This window comes from Citrus sinensis, chromosome 2 (genome assembly GCF_022201045.2).
Source record: "Citrus sinensis cultivar Valencia sweet orange chromosome 2, DVS_A1.0, whole genome shotgun sequence".
Taxonomy (NCBI): Eukaryota; Viridiplantae; Streptophyta; class Magnoliopsida; order Sapindales; family Rutaceae; genus Citrus; species Citrus sinensis.
Window position 1 is genome coordinate 12964563 of NC_068557.1, and position 18475 is coordinate 12983037.

At 30.6% G+C, this 18475-nt stretch overlaps 1 protein-coding gene across 1 annotated transcript; it reads right to left on the reverse strand.

The window, feature by feature from the left end:
* Positions 1–1457: 1457 nt before the first annotated feature.
* Positions 1458–16503, reverse strand: LOC102609722 (two pore calcium channel protein 1). The gene is made up of 23 exons (XM_006491559.4): positions 16153–16503; positions 15899–16042; positions 15687–15800; positions 15480–15575; positions 14751–14881; positions 14133–14193; positions 13738–13904; positions 12767–12872; positions 12136–12213; positions 11059–11120; positions 8291–8363; positions 7900–7965; positions 7651–7794; positions 6902–6959; positions 6105–6212; positions 5251–5314; positions 4446–4614; positions 4016–4080; positions 3756–3846; positions 2811–2897; positions 2476–2553; positions 1816–1850; positions 1458–1712 (listed from the first exon to the last, which is right to left on the reverse strand). Exons 1-23 carry the CDS (start codon positions 16309–16311, stop codon positions 1631–1633), a joined length of 2238 nt encoding a protein of 745 aa, XP_006491622.1. The 5' UTR covers positions 16312–16503; the 3' UTR covers positions 1458–1630.
* Between the last annotated feature and the right edge of the window lie 1972 nt (positions 16504–18475).

Here is an 18475-nt window from a genome sequence, read left to right on the forward strand (position 1 = left end):
GACCCAAACCTGACCCATTTAATAATCATGTTAAATTTGACGACCCATACCCATTTATTTATGTCGTGTTCGTGTCGGATAATCGGGTCGTGTCAAATTTTGCCAGCTCTAGGCATTCAGGTACTTCAGTGCAAACCCCTCGACGTGTCAGTCATCGCAATGAAAATATTTTGACAACAGAAATTTGAAATAATATGTTTTTTACTTGCTGCATTCCAGAATATGAAATATCCATACTAAGTTGGTGTTTTTTTTTAATCTAAAATTTGAATAGATGAAATTGATTTCTATTTTACTCTTCCTCATTGCGATTTGTTGTGTTGATTTTATATGATTGAATCAACTTATTATATAAAAGCTACATTTTTTTACTTTACTGTATACTCATCTCGAGCTCTTTCATTCATGGCTACCATTTTGAACAAATTCTTAATAAAAATTAATATGTAATGTTTTTTTTATTCATTAAATATTTTAATTTCTACAATTAATGATATTTGTAAAATACTATTTTACTTGAAATTGTTAATTAATTCTATATTAACTTGTGTGATTAAACCAAAAAAAAATCATATAATACAAGCAAATAAAATAATTAACATTGTATTTTTTAGTTGTTGCACTGTATATATTCAAAAAATATATATATATATAAATAATAATAAAATGATGTTAATTTACCTACCACATTTAATTTATCAAATATATACTAATACTTACAATCATAGATGTTCAAATATCATAATTCAAATTCTTTTTGTCTACGAGAAAAATAATTTAACATTTATATTTGATCATCCAAAAACTTTTAGGTAAAGTCCCAATAGCTCTTAATGTAAATATCTGAAAAATATGTTTGTTTTCATTTTTTAGATAACTAAATGTAAATGTTAAGTTATTTATCTCATAGACAAAAAGAATCTAATCTGTAATATTTTAACATTTATAACTGCAAGTATTATTATATATTTGATAAATTAAAAGTAATAAGTAAATTAACGTCATTTTATTATTACTTATATCTATATATATTTTCAATATATACAGTGTTGCAACTAAAAAAAAATACAATGTTAATTACCTTATTTTGTGTGTATTATATATATATTTTTTATTTAATCACACAAGTTAACATAGAATCAATTAACAATTTTAAGTAAAATAGTATTTTACAAATATCATTAATTGTAGAAATATTTTATTTAATGAATAAAAAGAACATTAACATCCTAACATATTAATTTTCATCAAGAATTTTGTTCAAAATGGTAGCCATGAATGAAAGAGCTCAAGATGAGTACAAAGTAAAGTCCAAAAATGTAGCTTTTATATAATAAGTTGATTCAATCATATAAAATCAACACAACAAATCGCAATGAGAAAAGAGTAAAATAGAAATCAATTTAATTGAATTGAAAAAAAGCCTGTTAAATAGGGGTCTTTTTGAGAGATTATAGTTGATTTTCATCCAGATTTTTTCAATTCAAATAAAAATAAAGTTATTTAACTTATTCTATTAAGTAGCATATATCTGAAATTGAGATTTAAAATAAGAATAACAAACAAGCAAAACTTAAAAAAAGTCTGAAAATCATAAATTTTCAAACTTCATATATTTAACAAACAAGCCCTAAGAATCACATGATTTTTGCAGCTCCGCGCTGAGCATATGATGGAGAAGGACATCCACCCTCTGACTTCGAGTTTTTGTACTGTACCAAACCAAACAATATGATTATGTGAACACAAAACAGTCAAAACATCCGTAGCATAAGTGGTAACTTTTCGTAGTAAAAATAAGCCAGCAATACATACCCAACACGTCGGCGCCGTTCCCTTGGTTCCCCATCCTGGATCAAAACATAAAACGATGAATTTTAAATGGTGCAAAATATAAATGAGAAGAGATAAAAAAAATGACTGTATGACGAGCATGATATTTGCAAATGTAATCTGCTCTGGTCAGTAAACATTGTCCAAGAGCAAGTACTGTTGCACAGCTAAAACTTTTCAACAGACAGATAACAACAGCGTCACTTAAATTTGTTCCAAGGAACAATTTTCCAATAAGATCAGCTAAAAGAAACACCCCCCTCCCCCCCCCCCCACAAAAAAAAAAACACACTCCAAGACTTTAATGCAGTGAATTTTTTTCTATAGTGTATTGAAATTTATATTTCTCTATCTTTTAGCTTTCCCTTACTATACTAAACTAAGGAAACCCTTATTAATTAATGACTTCTTCCAAGTGGTCACGTATTATAATAGCAATGTAAAATCACAAAGCTTGATCAGTCAGAGCATTTTAAATGATACCGTGTTTTCTATTGGTTGGATTAAATGTTGAAACAATTTATTCTTAGGACTTGACAACAGGAACCAGCAGTATCAAACAAAATTCTTGAGTAAACAAAGAAAGACAAAGGACATCTTTTACTTTTCATTTCCGAGAACGAGATCACAAAATGTACCAACCTTGTCCTCTTCTTCACATTTCTCTGAACTCTCGAGTTCCATTTCGGCAAAGAATGCCTCCAAGACAAAAGCTATGACCTGATATTGCAACAGGAAACAAAAATTGGGATCTCTCTTCGTAACCGCATTTTAGGGTACTACGGAAGCATGAAATGCATTAAGAATTAAAGTTACGAAAGACAGCCACTGGTTTATCAAGTGCAAATTCCTTAGAATGTTTAAGAGAATTGCACTTACTGGAACATGCTAGCAATGAGGTGAATAAAAATTCAAAATTTTGTGCCATTTTGTATGCAAGATGAAGATCAAATGTTATGGTATTAAATGAAACTCACCAAATTCAATAGTAGTAAAACAGTTATTAGGTAGAAGCTGACGAAATATGCTAGAGTCCAAGCAGTTCCTGTCAACTCTTTGTAGCTCTGACATGGTAAACAACAGGTAATTAGTACGTCCAAGCATAGGTTTAGTGCATTAAGCCAACATTGGCAACATTGATTTCAAATTCTGTTGTTGAGTATCCGAAGAAATCCGAAATCTGTTGTTGGGCCTAGCTAGAAACTTTAATTCAACCAAAAAGAATTATAGCCTTGATATTCGTCTTGTATAATCCTAATTTATATAATATTGTTTTTGAAAGTTTGGTTTCACGAGGTTCTTGAAGTTTCAACAATTTAGAATAAATTATTCTAAACACAAGGCTATTGCAAGGAAAGTTGTAATCAACATTTCAAGATACAATTATTTTCTTTAAACATAATAAAAGGAGCATCATCCTGAGAAATTTATCCTGTATACTTTTTCTTTCAGCAACATATTAATTCTATCTTTTTTCTAAAATGCAGTCTACGTTACAAAGATATTCAAGGAAGAGGGAACCATACAAATCTATATATAGTTCTGACTGTTTGCAGTCAAATAGTATCCTTAGGTATGGGTGAAAAGTTCTGAACTGGATAAGCCTCTTTGCCTTCATATTTTTTAGTAGAATATTGACAGTGCATTGATGGGTTATTTTCCTGACTTGGCGATCTGCTTGATAGGGTTAGGTTTTATAATTTCCAACCTAGCTAAATGCCTTTCTAGTTATTAAACATGTCAAAAACTTCAGTGGTCATCAGTGTAGTAAAAAACCCACCATCACATTGGCAAAATGTAGAGAAATAGGCAATAAACCAGGATGATCCAATCCTAGTCTAGAACCTAACAATGTAAGCGCACGTCACTAAGAAACATGAAAAGCACATCATGTAATATATATTCTGACATAGAAGTGATACCTGCATCCAAACTTGCCAATTTCCCATGACGAGCAAATTGAAAAGTGTCACCATTCCATTTGGATAGTCATTAAAATTAAAAAGTAAATAACTGAAATTTTCGATAAAAAAAGTGATTTAAGGAAATGACATCACGACTTTACAGAAGCAATACTCAGAAAAATAAAAAGGGTATCAACCAACAACTGATAAGGATATTAGAGGAAGTTAGAAGCAGAAAAGATAAATTATCTGAGAATTCAATAAACCAATAAGGATACTCATCATCAGCAAGATCTGTCTCTTCTAACTTGGCATTCCCAGCATTGACAATCCCGCCAAAGATCTATAGATTTTGATAAATAATTATGCAGATAATTTAGTACCATTTATATATAGATTAAAAAAAAATCCAAGTTAATCAACAGAAATAAAACTCAGGTGCCATGTCCTAGAGATTTATAATTTACATCACAAACCACGTAGATTGCAGTACCCATCAACCTTAAGTAGTGTTAAGACAGAATGATAAACTTCAGGACCATGAACATATTCGGGACAAGAAGTATTTAGCAATTTCACAGTTTCTGCATCTAAATGAAATGTACATGTCACATGTGCAGAGTTCTCTCGTATTTTTCTTAATCGAAATTAGTCAATGAAGGCATGTAATATTGTTCCAAAAAGCTTCTTTATTTTCTCCTATTATACCTGTACACCAAGAGAGCAATAGATGCATTGGACACAAAAGATGGTCCCAAGGTATGGCATTAAACTAGGTATGAGAGTTAAGAATGTAGCGACAAATCCTCGGTATTGTTGGACGTGCATTAGGAGCCTGATCAATCTTAACATTCTTGCAAGAAGAAGGTAGCGAATCCTGTTTACAAGAAAGTTGGAGGAACAAATGACAAAAGTATTAAGATAAAGTTTTTCTACACAAGAGAAGAAAAATAAATCTGCCACATGCCAGAAATTTTCCCCCGATAAAACAAACTTTTCTTGGGACCGTGGGATGCAATATTGCCAATATTATGTTCATATTTCATGTATTCTTGTATCAACAAAAATGACACAACTACTATCCACAATACACAAGCAAAATGTTGAATGGAGATATTACACAAGAAATAATATGAACAAAACCTTTTGCAAACTGGTTTTTTTGCAGACTACTTGTCCCTTTTTTTCTCTTCTAATACTTGTCAAATTTCATTTCTTACTAAAAGGATAATACTAATAGAAACTAAAATTCGAAAAACCTTTCCCCCAATCTTTTACCAGCAACAACGCATTGGCATTTCAGATATAAATGTGAAATATATTTAATCACATGATTACTTTAAGTAAGAAACGATTTTCATTTTTCACGCATCCTCAGGAAAGGTCAATAAAGTAAGAAGGTTCTAAGCTGAAGCAGCATATTGGGTAGAAACAATTATTTGAAGAAACACAAAGGCCAGATAATGCAGAAAAGTGAAATACTGTTAAGAGTATGCAATTGGATCTTTCCTACCATTCTCCATTTGAAAGGAAAGTCTGTCCGTTAGGTGAAGCAAGAGTTATAGTTTCTCCAATAACTGCAAACGTATAGAAATCATCTGTCAAAGCAAGATAATGCAATCTAACAAATAAATTTTTTTTGTATTGGAAACGTAAGAATTCTAGTAATCCAGGCAATAAAGATAACAAAAATCATTAAAAGCTTTGAGAATAGTTTTTCTATTCTGAATTTATATTGACCAATGCACTTAAAATCCCACCTCCTCGCAAATTATGTGGGAAGTGGAAAGTGACAATATGTCTATACTACTTTGTGAGAACAACTAAGGGCAATTGAGAAGAATGCATGTAGACTGTCATCCTGAACAACATTTGAGCTGCATTGTGGGAGTTCCTAAATTAGTAATACATTAGACCTCAGATCTAAACAATATTTATCCAGCAGTGAATATTATTCTATGCATTTCAGTCCAAACAAATATAAGTCGTTTCAAGTATACTAAATTTTCCATATTGCTCTTCACAAAAATATGTAAATAAATTTCCAACTGCACACGGAGTTACCAACGAAACAAAATAATTCAAAAAAGAAATCTTTGTGGAAACTTTAATTTGAATCTTAAGGACCTTAATAGCATGATCATTACCCATTTTTAATGCTAGGTTTCTACAATTTACTAGTTTCAGCATTAAAGAATTTTAACAAAGTTGGGCACAACTAAGAACCATTATTATCAATATCGTGCCAATGGAATCATCAATAAATTCTTATGAGTAATAAAACAAAGAAAAAGTAGTGCAGTTTATTTAATTAAATTTAAGGAAGATACATGTAAACATAGATCATAGGATAAACGTCCACCCTACCTATCACCCATGTGACCAGAAAATCGAAGCGATTTTGACCATCCCTCCAATAATTCTCAAATCCATATGAATAAATTTTCAGAGCCATTTCCAGTACATATATCCACCCTGTTGAACAAAAAGCAACCCTTGAACTTCATTCACAGCAGCCCTTGGACTCTTGACAGAAACCAGACTAAATGTGTGATAAATATTGTGCACTGATATGAAAAAAAAAAAAAAAGATACAGAAGCTAAGTGTTACTCAGCGGAAAATGCCAAAAATAAAGGGGGCAAAGACCTTATTGGATGTCACAAACACTAATTTCTTTAGTTTTGCTCAATACAATGGCAAGTTTAAATAGATAATGCAAAGGAGTATATCAAAAACAATTTCGTCTTAACAGAATTTGTAACTATATTCAACTTTAACCCACAGTATGCAATAATTACTCCAACTGAATCAGAACGGTCCTTGCATATACTTGATTAATTCAATATACTTCTCTGACCAGTTCAAAAAGGATTTTTCCATCAAAAGTCGGTCGAACCAACATAAATGTGCATAGCTATTTGAAGGAGCATCACTTTTCTCTGGCATTGAATTGTGGCTAGAATCTTGAAATTTAAACTCTTTTAATGAAAAACCCTATTTCATTGCTAGATGATATGTCTTTCATGATGTTTAGCGATTCTGAATTTGCATTGACTATACGCTCATCACAAACGTTCCTTACATGCATTTATGAGTGAGCAACCATTTACTTGTATAAATGAGGAAGTAACAAGTTGGAAAAGCGCCTATGCAATCAACATACCAAAGACAAACTCCACCTCTTGCCACACACTCTGAAGAGAACTTTCTTGTATATCAAGCTGCAAACAAGTTTCCACATCAACTTAACATGCACCATATAAAAGCCACAATTTACACTTCAAAAGACCAGGCAGCTTTCATATTATTCTTAAAATTGCGACCAAAAGTGATTTGTATGTGGCAAATGATGTGCCAACTAGAAGCCATGCACCACAGGTAAGTAGTTATTACTTTTCATTTTATAATGAGTGCCGTAATTGGAAGAATTACCCTCTTCTTTCCTTTTGATAGAAACAATGAAGTAACTACCACTTTCTTATAAAAGACGAACTTCGAGTTTAGGTATTGCGTGTGCGTGTGTATATTTTAACAAAAGATAGGATAGTAGGCAAGTCCAAATTAACATTTTAGCCACCTAACTCCTCTAGGATTTGAACTCAGATGGCTAGTTAAAGAAAGCTCCTTGTAAAGCACTTTGCTGAGCCCCTGGGGGCTTATGTGTATAAACTTGGTTGTATAGGATTTGTCCCTAATAAAAGACATATAAAAGACACATGAACTTATAACATAAACATAACTCCATCGATGAAATATAACTATCAAATTGATCAACTCAGAAGTAAAGGCACGTATAAAGAAATTATCACAGAACCTAAGCGTATAAAATCAATCAGTTTTATTCAAACAGATATCACATATGTTGATAAGAAACAAACATAAAAAATTAGAGTCTATAAATTCAAGCCATACCGTTGTTTCGACAATAACGGCAACTAGATTTACTATTAGAATAATGGATATCATGTATCCAAATTTGGTGCTGCGTATGAAGGCTTTCAACTTTTCAGAGAAAGGTGAATGATAGATTGATGGAAGATTTTCGAAACAAGATGGCTGCAAACAGATTCCGAGTATGAGAAATGAATTCTAAAAGTTCATTTTCCATTAAAAATGGACAATTTAAGTGTGTTTTCAAATGCTTCAAGATTTTGGACTTACAACATCCTCCTTCTGGAATCTTAGAGCAATAGCATTGCATAGGTCAGCAAATTCATCCAAGTTGATCTGCAGATAAAGATCATGTACAGCAAAGAAATCAAATAGATTCACTATCAATAAACACTAACAAAAAAATAATATCTATTTTAAAGATGACTAGCATGATATTACAACTAGACACTTGAAACAAAAAAAGATATGAACACAAATTTTATTTTGCAGTGCCCAGGTATCATTGATTAGAATGATGGGACAAAATAGATCATATAACAATGGGTTTTCAATCAATAAATCGGGAGACTAAAGTTGTAACATTAATGCAAGCCAAACTGATGCCAAAGAAAAATGGACCACTAGAACTTAGTCGAACCAAATTAGAGTAAATATATACCTTGAAATCATGGGTGTCATCCAGCTCATCAAAGATTAACTCAAATTCTTCTCTTGATATGTTTGGCAGAGTCCTAAGGAAAATATAAATAAACACATGAATTCAAAGTAACTTTATCACAAGTTGATGCGATAATTATGAATTTAAATGATCTACTTATCTTGATGATGCAAGTGAAAGTGAAATGATCAACTTTCATATTTCAATTAATAAATGATAGACTTACAAAGTTAGGATACAAAATTTATATCTCAATTGATGTGGTGTGATCTCATATTTTCATGTGATAATTAATTATTGAACATTATTACTTCTTACGTAACTAATGTAACGTAATTAAGTAATTAGGTTATATCTTGGGCTCTGTTACCATTTTAAACAAAAAGCCAAGTTTCATCTTGGGTTCCATCAACTTTTTCTTTCTAATTAGCTTCGGCCAATATGACTGCTTACAAGCACCAATTCAAATATATTAAATTCCATCGATTCAAATTTAGCCATTGTGCACTCTCAACAAAGTCGAGGCAAGAGCTCCTATTGGGTTAAAAAAAAACGAGAAAAAGAAGATCATAATGTTGCATTAAACTAATGTAAAACCAACCAGTATTTCTTACGTAGAAGAATTGAGAATCGTTTAAGTAATTATATAGTGTCTGAGTTCCATGTTCAACTCGAGATGACATCATTTTCGTTCACTTGTGTCATAGGGAGAAGGAAATGCAGTAAATTTTTTTAAATTATGCCTTTGAAAGATTTAATAACTATGAGACATTATTGCAGCCTAAAAGCATATTTATATCAGGTAAGTCTTCAATTTCATATTGCTCTTCTGATAAGGCACACAGATAAATCTTATTAATGACCATTTCAAAACAATAATGAAATCAGGTAACACTACATTACCTGCAAGTCAACAACCCATTTACAATACCTATATTTTTCTAATTGACTTATTGTTGTGAAGTGGTGGCCCACCAATTTAGTAAAGCACAAATCCCACATGGAATATGTAACACACCCCCACGTCTTCCAATGACTATCTATATGTGATACATATGATTGCTTTGAACAATAATAAGTATTGGCTCTTTATACCGGCTATTAACAAAGTATTTATAGTACTTTGTTTTCTAATAAAAAATTTTCTTTTATTCCTTTTATTTTAATTTTATTTATAATAAGTTATTAGCATGATAGCTAATTTGACATGGTCAATTTAATTTTTACTGCTTTTGTTTATTTATACTTATTTCTTTTATGCTTTATTATTATGTTTTTATATTATTAGTTTATTATGTTGTTAATTTAATTGTTTATAAAAACTTAAATTTATACGGCTGGTTTTATAATACCGCCAATATTGAAATTATTCTCTTAATGTGACTAGTTTAATTTATTTTCTTATATGGCTGGTTTAACCGCTTATCAAATTAGTTTAATTTCAATAAATTAAGATTTGTTCTTGCATATATTTGTCTTTGAATATTATTGTTTTAACCTGAAGTTTACAACACAAACAAGTGGTAATCTCAATAAAATCAAATCCTGAAGTTCAAAATGCATGCATAAGATTTCTATATTTTTTTCATAATTTTTCTTGTTTAAATTACAAAGGAAAATTATCATATAATATTATTATATTTATTTAAAAATAATAGTATTATATTTATTTAATATTAATAATAATAAATAGTTTATTATAATAAAATATTAATTTTGTACTATGTTAATAGTAAAAATATTTCATTTGTGTTGCCTTATCAATAATTTTTAATTTACATAATTAAAATTAAAATTAATAAAAAATTGAAATGTACATAATTAAGAATATTAATAATTATTATAAATTTACAAATATAATAAAATAAATCTTTATTCATCAAATATATTTTTTTATTAACTTTGTAATTAAAAACTATAATTCCTTAAATAAGGGTAAAATTATAATTTGAAACTATTTACTCCCAATCCAAAACAAAATAAACACATAAATTGGATTTTAATCCCCATTCCTGCTTCCATTCCAGTATAAGCAAACAATCTACTCCCACTCACACTCCCACTCCATATACCCAATCCTAGGATTCCTACTCAGAATTCCCACTCCAATAAAAAAAGTAAACGCTACCTAAATTTATTGGGGGATAAGACGGGGAATGGAGGTGAAATTTTTAATGGGAAATCCCCACCCCACCCCATTGCCATCCCCAACCTTAGTAAGGCACAACTCTCATATTGAAAATGTAACAAACCCCCATGGCTTCCAACGGCTATATATATGTGATGCATACAATTGTTTTGAACAATAAGAATGGGCTTCTTATGAGCCTACTAACAAGGTACTGATAAGTATTTTGTTTTCTAAAATAAATTTTCTTTTATTCCTTTTTTTAAATATTTATAACACTTATTTTATTTTATCATTTCTGGATTGATAAAACAAAAAGTAACGGGTATCGAAGTGGTGACGGAAAAAAATCTTTGCTTTTGCTTTTTGATCAAAAAGAGAATGGCTCACAGAAGCCAGATGGCTCTATAGTTCACTAAAATTGAAAACCACATAAACATTCACTTCAATCTTTCTTTGCACATGCAGTAAACATTTCATTCCATTCTCTCCATTGATCAGCAGAAAATTCAAACGTCCAAACAACTTTCTAATAAAAGTTAAAAGGAAATTCTTTGAAAAAGATAGAATCTATTTGTTCAATATGTATTGATAAAAGCAAGGTATGAACATATATAAAATCTGATATAAGCAGCAATACCTGTATTTATTAAGTTCTTCAAACAGTTTAATACATTGCTCCTTGTTGAGGAATCCAACATTCTGTTCAACACAGAAAAAATGCCCAAACATAACTACATCTACACACACAAGACACCTTGCTGCCACCAGATGTTATAATAGTCACGGCAGTTAACATATTAATAGAACTGAAAATGACCAATATAAACAAATAGGGGGAAAGGGAAATCACAAAGGAGAATAATGCATAGCAATGTCATTCTGTCTATATGTTCACATTTGTGTATATGTTCCAAAATTCACAATGCAACAAGTATTATTCAGTTCAATTCACATTCACATGTCACAACCATGTCAGTACATTTATTTACCCCATTCAGCCCTTTAACCTATTATATTTATTTTAAGTCGAGGGCCATCTTCGTCAACATGGACCTTTCAATCAATCACAGAACAGAGAAAGTGGTCCTTTTTGCCAAAAATTTTAAAATGAGCAATTTTTTTATTTAGCTCTTAGGCTTTTCTAAGCCACCATCAGCCAATCTATCATATGCACACAACTGCGCAAAAGTGGGAATAGAGTACCTTGTCACTAATAATTTAGCTCTCTAAATAAATAAATAAAAAGAATCAAAATAAATTGAGAAAGAAATCTGCTGCCCACTTTTGCAAACTGCATAATTCCTCGTGTTATCGATGATATTTAAAGATTTATTTATTTGACTGTTTTATTATTTATCTCAATCAGAAATATGTCATCCATTGTAATAATAAAAATGACATTTCTCATTTCCTCTATACTCCAGGACCATCCTATTGCCTTTTTGCAATATTTAACCTGTAGTAAATCACTCCTCACTAGAAATGGATTGTAGGTCTTGTTACACACATGCCAAACCATCTTAAAAGGCATAACTACATCTTTTCTTCAAACAAATTCTTTAACTTAGTTGAATTATGACCGACTAATTTAAATTTGCATGTCTACTATAACCAACATATGGGTACTCTTCATCAGTAATATACACAAATCTGACAGAAAATAAACTTGTTACAACATGTGCAAAGAGACTTAATTAGTCAGATCAGTACTTACATAGTTATCAATGAGATTAAAGGCCTTTCCCAATGTTCTTCTCCTCATGCGGTCCATCTCAGAAACTTGTTTTGCAAGCTACAAAATAAAAAAACCCCCAAAATAATAAAAAATAGAAAATAAAGCAAGTCAGACGAGCATGTGCATTCATGCAATTCTAGAGAACACATGGAACAACAATCACAATTAAAATCTGATACTCCCTAGATTCCAAGCTATTGGTCCTCCAAAGTTTGAATATTTCTAATAATCTTATTTATTGTATCCACGTGCACAAAAATAAATGAATAACTAAAAATAAAAAATGCATTCCTCATTAGTTTTGTGTCAAAACTTGCAAAAAGGAATAAAAAAACAAACGGATGGCAATTTGAACATCTAACAGAGAACTTAGTTTGGTTCTCATGATGGATAATCATTGACATAATATAATGAGAAGTTAAGCAAAAAATTCAGGGTGAGAAGAGCATTAAATTAGCAATTCATCAGCAGCAGTACCAAAAAGAAAAAAGAAAAAAAAAAGAAAGAAAGAAAGAAAAAGAAAAACATATGCAATAGCATCATCAGTGCTACTTTCCAAAGTACAAGTCATCAAATAACGGAGTAACATTAAAGATAAAAGAACCTATACCTGACTTTTGAAGCTATCATATACAACGGCAAGGATCAAGTTGGTGACAAAGTAAACACCAATTAGGACAAAGAGAACAAAAAAGAGGCAATACCAACGTGAAGCCCTTCAAAAGAGAAGTACAGTTGGTAGATATTACGATAAAGTTCTATATCACTGATGAAATATCAATATTCAAAAACTAAGGGCATGCTTTTGAAATAAGGAAAAAGAAAAAGGAAAAAAATAAAGGGCATCATTTTAAGGTGATCTTAACCTAACAGAAGTTGGGCAGAGAAAAGTATTGAATATTCATGACATGCATCCAACAGGTCATCTGCAAATATTAATATCACTACATCATGACTAGCAATGAATAGGTTCGATATTGGTTTAGTTATCCAATTATTGTTGTCATCAATTTTTCCCTATGAAGGAGTTAAATGTTTATGAACATTTTTCACTGTTTCTCTTTGAAATGGAATGTATCGAAATACTCCATATCACAGCAACTCTAAGATCTTCTGGAACTAGCTAAGAATTTTCATCAATTCAGCTGACAACCAATTACTGATCCCAATTTATTGTCTTTTCAGGATGGTAACTCTCACGAACATCACTATTATTCAACTTTGAAATCATTGAAATAAAAGAAGAAGAGGACTGAAAAAGGGTGCAACTTTTAATCTAACATAAACAGGTTAAGATTTCCAGTTTACAGTAACACTTTGGACATTTTGAATACTTTCAACAACTTGAATATAGGAAAAATAACAGTGGTTCACTCTAACATATTTATTGAGAAAAAAAATGACAATAATGCATTTCAAAAAACTCATATTTATTGATTGCATGTGAATGCATGTATTGGATGGTGCAAAATTCAAGATCTTCAAAATAAATGCAGCATATTATGACACTTCTCAATTTAGCAACAGCAAATTAAAATGCAGTACTAACAACACTAAATTAATTTTCAAAGTTCCACTTACTTGTATGCGGGTATCCAAACATCTGGGTTGTTGGAAGTGGTGAATAATACAAACATTTGATACAATGTAGTACCAAATGAAGTAAATACCATATTACCCTGCACTGTGTCTTCAAATATGACATAAGCTAACCAACTGGAAAATAGAAGAAACAAAAGCCCTAGAGCCTGCAGTTGAAGGAAGTGACTCCGGTAAACAGATTAATGGAAAAATTCACGCAGCATGTACTCGTAAACAATAAATTAAAAAGAAATAAAATACAAATGGGAACTTATTATCCCATAATTTCAAGATTAAAGCAAGTAATATACTGGTGACACCTAGAAATTCAAAAAATATGTTGCAAATGCAGATACAATACTGATTGAAGTACAAAGGTAAGATCGAGAACAAACCAAGACATTCAAATACGTGCCAAGCATTCCAGCCAAAACAAATAGGGTGTCTCGTAATTGCCTGGAGTCAAAAGCAAAATATGTATAAAAAAAATGTTAAATCACACATAAACTGAAATTATTTGAAACCAACACAAAATTCAAGACACGGATGTTCACCACAACAAGTAACATATAAAGTCTACTGAGATCATGCAATTCCAAAATCCCAAGATCTAAAGGTCTTAGTTTGTAGAAAACAATATATAAGACACAGCATATAACCCAACACATAGATGAACACAGGAGGATGCTTGCACAGTAATAGATTATGAGGGACGGAGGCTTACTTAACAATGAATTCAATATAAGTGATCACAACTTCAACTCATGGGGCATTTCAATTAAGTTCATAGGGGCAGGGCCTTAAATTTTTCAACTCTTATGGGCATTTTAATTAAGTTCACGGGGGTGGGGCTTAAATAACGGATACAATTTAGAGGATTTTCTTATCAAGCAGAGCCAGCCACCCCACTCGTCCAATGCTAACTCCATCCTTGCATATATTCACATATACAGCTATAAACAAGAATGCATTTGCAATGAAAAAAATATTATACAGGGATTAATCACAGATACCTAATGTTTAGGATGAAAAAAACAACTCTAATATACGGCGCAATCCTGAGAGGAAGAAAGTCGAAGGCAATTGGAGACAGGTAGAGACCATAAACCAGAAAATCAGCAACCAAAATCAATAGGCAAAGGACCTGAAAAATTTAAACAGAGAAGCAGAAGAAGCCAGAGCGTAGCAAAGACTAGAAGCAAAAATAGCATATTTCCAACTAAGAAAATAACCCAAATCAGGAACAAAATTAAGATAGAAATTATATGACTTCATAGAAATAAAAACATGAATGAAGCTATTCTCAATATTACACTCCATTGATACATAACATTGAAAACCTAGAGAGACTAATGAAAATGTTGAGGCATATGCAAGATACAATACCCATTGTCAGCTGCTGATGATCCTCATAGGGTTTTCAAAATCATTCTCTACAATCCAACTCATGAAAGCTACAGAACCTTTTTACGAAACATTATTACTTCGCAAAGAACCCTCCTTAATAGCATAGCACACCATCAAAAGCAATTAGCTACTTGTAGAGCTCTTGAAAGGCCAAATTATATTAAATTCAATTTTATCAGAATGAAAAGAAGTAACAGAGTTCAACATAGTACAAAAATCAGTTCTTAACCTGGCTTATTTTGATACATAATTTTCTGATTTACAAGGTTTGTTCATAAACCTAGCTGATTTGCCAGTCTATCAAATGAGAGAATAGGAAAACATGGGGGTTATACCTTCAACCGAGTGTAAGTACTTTTCCAGAAGATCGGCGACCCTTCATATGTAATTGGGAAGAATGTATGTATAATGAGTATAACAAGAGTTATTCCCTGCATAGTTAATGAAACTTAAAAAAATAGATGAAAAGAAATAATTTTCACATAAAAATATTTAATTAAAAAAAAAAAAAGAATCATTTGAAGAACATCTTCACTCTTTACCTCATATACAAGAGACTCCCAACCAGTCAAGTACGGCAACTGTCCAAGATAATAATACTCTCTATCATAGCATGAATATGTACCAACACCAGTCTTTGCACACCACAGAGGTTTCTGCAACAAAATAAAACAATAAATTCTTTAGGCTTAATTCGACTCGAGATTGTAAAAGAATCCAAAAATAAGAGAAAGAAACAAAAACAAAAACAAACCTCCAAGAAATTCAAGACAATCAAAGCAAAGTAATTGAGAGACCAAATGTAATCAAACTTAATGAAAATGAAGTAGAACTTCGCTGAACTCTCGAAGCTTGACCGGTCAAGAATTTCTTCCGGTAAGCCGATTCCATCTTCAGCCTTCAGATTTGCAACTTCAAGCAATCAGAACAACAAGCAATTTCTTCTTCTCGAGAAACATCAAAACATAAAGAAATTTATGATGTTGAGTGAGGATTGAAGAGAGTTACCAGATCGACCAGTGCGGCGGCCTTCTGGTAAGGAGAGCCGCGCGTGATCGCATCGGTTCGGCGACGGAACAGAGCGGTAGGACCTCTTCGTCTTCTGTTGTTGTCATTATTACGGTTATTGCCACTGGCTTCTCCGCTTACCAGCAGATCTTCCTCCATCTTCTAGACTAACTCACGAGGAAAAATGTGTGGGAAAATGCTTGATTTATTTACATTCAATTTTAAATAATAAATATGATGGAACAGATGAGTGACTATCTATTAAATGAAAGAGCGCGGGATTGTTTTGAGATCAGTAGCAACTGGGGTCCGCGGGATGATTCATCGCTTTCACTTCAACTACAGATAACTGTCCTTTTCCTTTTTAAGACGCATCCCGTTCTTTTCTTGTTAACGTTTCTTAATTAGAAAATACGTTTAATGAAGAAAATTCATAATATCAAAAAAGTATTTTTTTTAATCGATAATCAATTTATGATCAAATAATAAGATCAGATGTTCTAAGACTTATTAAGATTTAGGGTTTACAAATTATTTTATTTTATTTTTATTTTGAAAAGAAGGATAATTATTAATTATTTTTATTTTCTAAAAGAAGCGTAATTATTAATTATTTTTATGGATGTGGCGTGGCTGGGAGTGAGTGTCTGACTGTGTCGGCAGAGGGGAAGGATTGAGTTTTGGTGACGTGTCGTACGGCGAATAGATTTTGGATAATTATCGCATCCCCGCTTAAATTGCTGTCTTAACCTGCATCACAAATTTTTATCCCAAAATATTATTCTAAATTATTGACAATTAATACACTTAAATTTTATAAAAAATTACTAATTATTTAATAAATAACATATTATTTAAAATAAAATTTATGATAAAAATTTTGTAATTTCTGTTACTACTCATAATATTTTTTAAGTTGTATCATTTATTTTCTATATATATATATAAAGTTTGGACTAGAGAAAGTGACGTGGCATCACTATTATCATCTTCTTGTATTTTCTATTATCTAATAAATTAGTTGAGATTAAAAAAATAATTACATTACAAAATATTAAAAATAAAAATAATTATTAGATTACAAAATAGTATATGTCTCTTCCTCTTTCTATTTAAATTCAATAATATGTAACTATTAATAATAATTAATTATAAGTTTTGAAACATTCATTTATTTTATTATGTCAATAATTAAACTTTAGTGGTTTAAATACATCAATTAATTAATATAGGAAGGAAGGTTTCTTCATAATCTTCAACAATACCATTAGGGCCTAATTTTAATGTCATAATCTCATATTTAATTATGCAATATTTTGTTTAGTGCATTTTGGCTTCTTCAAACTCTATAAATATTAAATAGTTAAGATTTGTGGCATCATTATTTCTCATCTTTTTATATTCTCTATTATCTAATATATTGGTTGAGATTAAAAAATAATTAAATTACAAAATATTAAAAATAAAAAATAATTATTAGATTACAAAAGATTACATGTCTCTTCCTCTTTCCATTTAAATTCAATAATATGTAACCATTAATAATAATTAATTATAAGTTTTGAAACATACATTTATTTTATTAAGCCAACAACTAAACTTTAGTGGTTTAAAATAAATCAACTAATTAATATAGGAAAAAATGCTCCTTCATCTTCCCTCACCAACGCCACTAGGGCCTAATTTTAATGCTATAATCTCATATTTAATTATGCAACCTTTGTTTAGTGTTTTTTGGCTTCTTTAAACTCTATAAACATTAAGTATTTAAGATTTATTATGTTTGAGTTTTTTCATTATTTATCCAACATCCTCTTTAGAAAATGTTTTTGTGTTTTTTTTTTGACTTATTTGAATTTTTAATATTGTGTGCTTTATAGAGTACTCTTTTTTTCATGAGTTGAACAATGATAAAAATAGTTGGATGATAAGGGTTAGGTTTTGTAGGATGTGAGAGTCTGTTAATACCAAGAAGAATAGAGAATTGATTAGTGTAAACATAATTTTTATTGATGAAAAGGATATGTACACTTAATTATACACATTAATATATATTTTTAAAGTTAACAAAAAATAATTAACTTTTATAAATAACATTAGTTTTATAAGGCAGCGTCATCTTTAAAAAAAATTAATTCATATTTTTTATTAGTTTCAGCAAGTGTAAAGTAAGAAAAAAAGATAATAATAAATTCTTTTTTTAAAGCCGCACGAAGCGCGGTTCTATTTCCTAGTTTTATAATTAATATCATTCATCTACCAACTTTAGATTTTGTTATAAAGCTAACGTAAGTATAGCAAATTGATCATTTTTTCCTTGAAC

Excerpts from the sequence above, each read along its gene's own strand:
- LOC102609722 (XM_006491559.4), bottom strand. The coding sequence starts at position 16,311 with ATGGAGGAAGATCTGCTGGTAAGCGGAGAAGCCAGTGGCAATAACCGT. Across the intron at positions 14,194-14,750 it reads TTTTTCATCCTAAACATTAG|GCAATTACGAGACACCCTAT; the intron begins GTATCTGTGATT and ends TTTTGACTCCAG. Across the intron at positions 11,121-12,135 it reads TTAATCTCATTGATAACTAT|AATGTTGGATTCCTCAACAA; the intron begins GTAAGTACTGAT and ends TGTGTTGAACAG.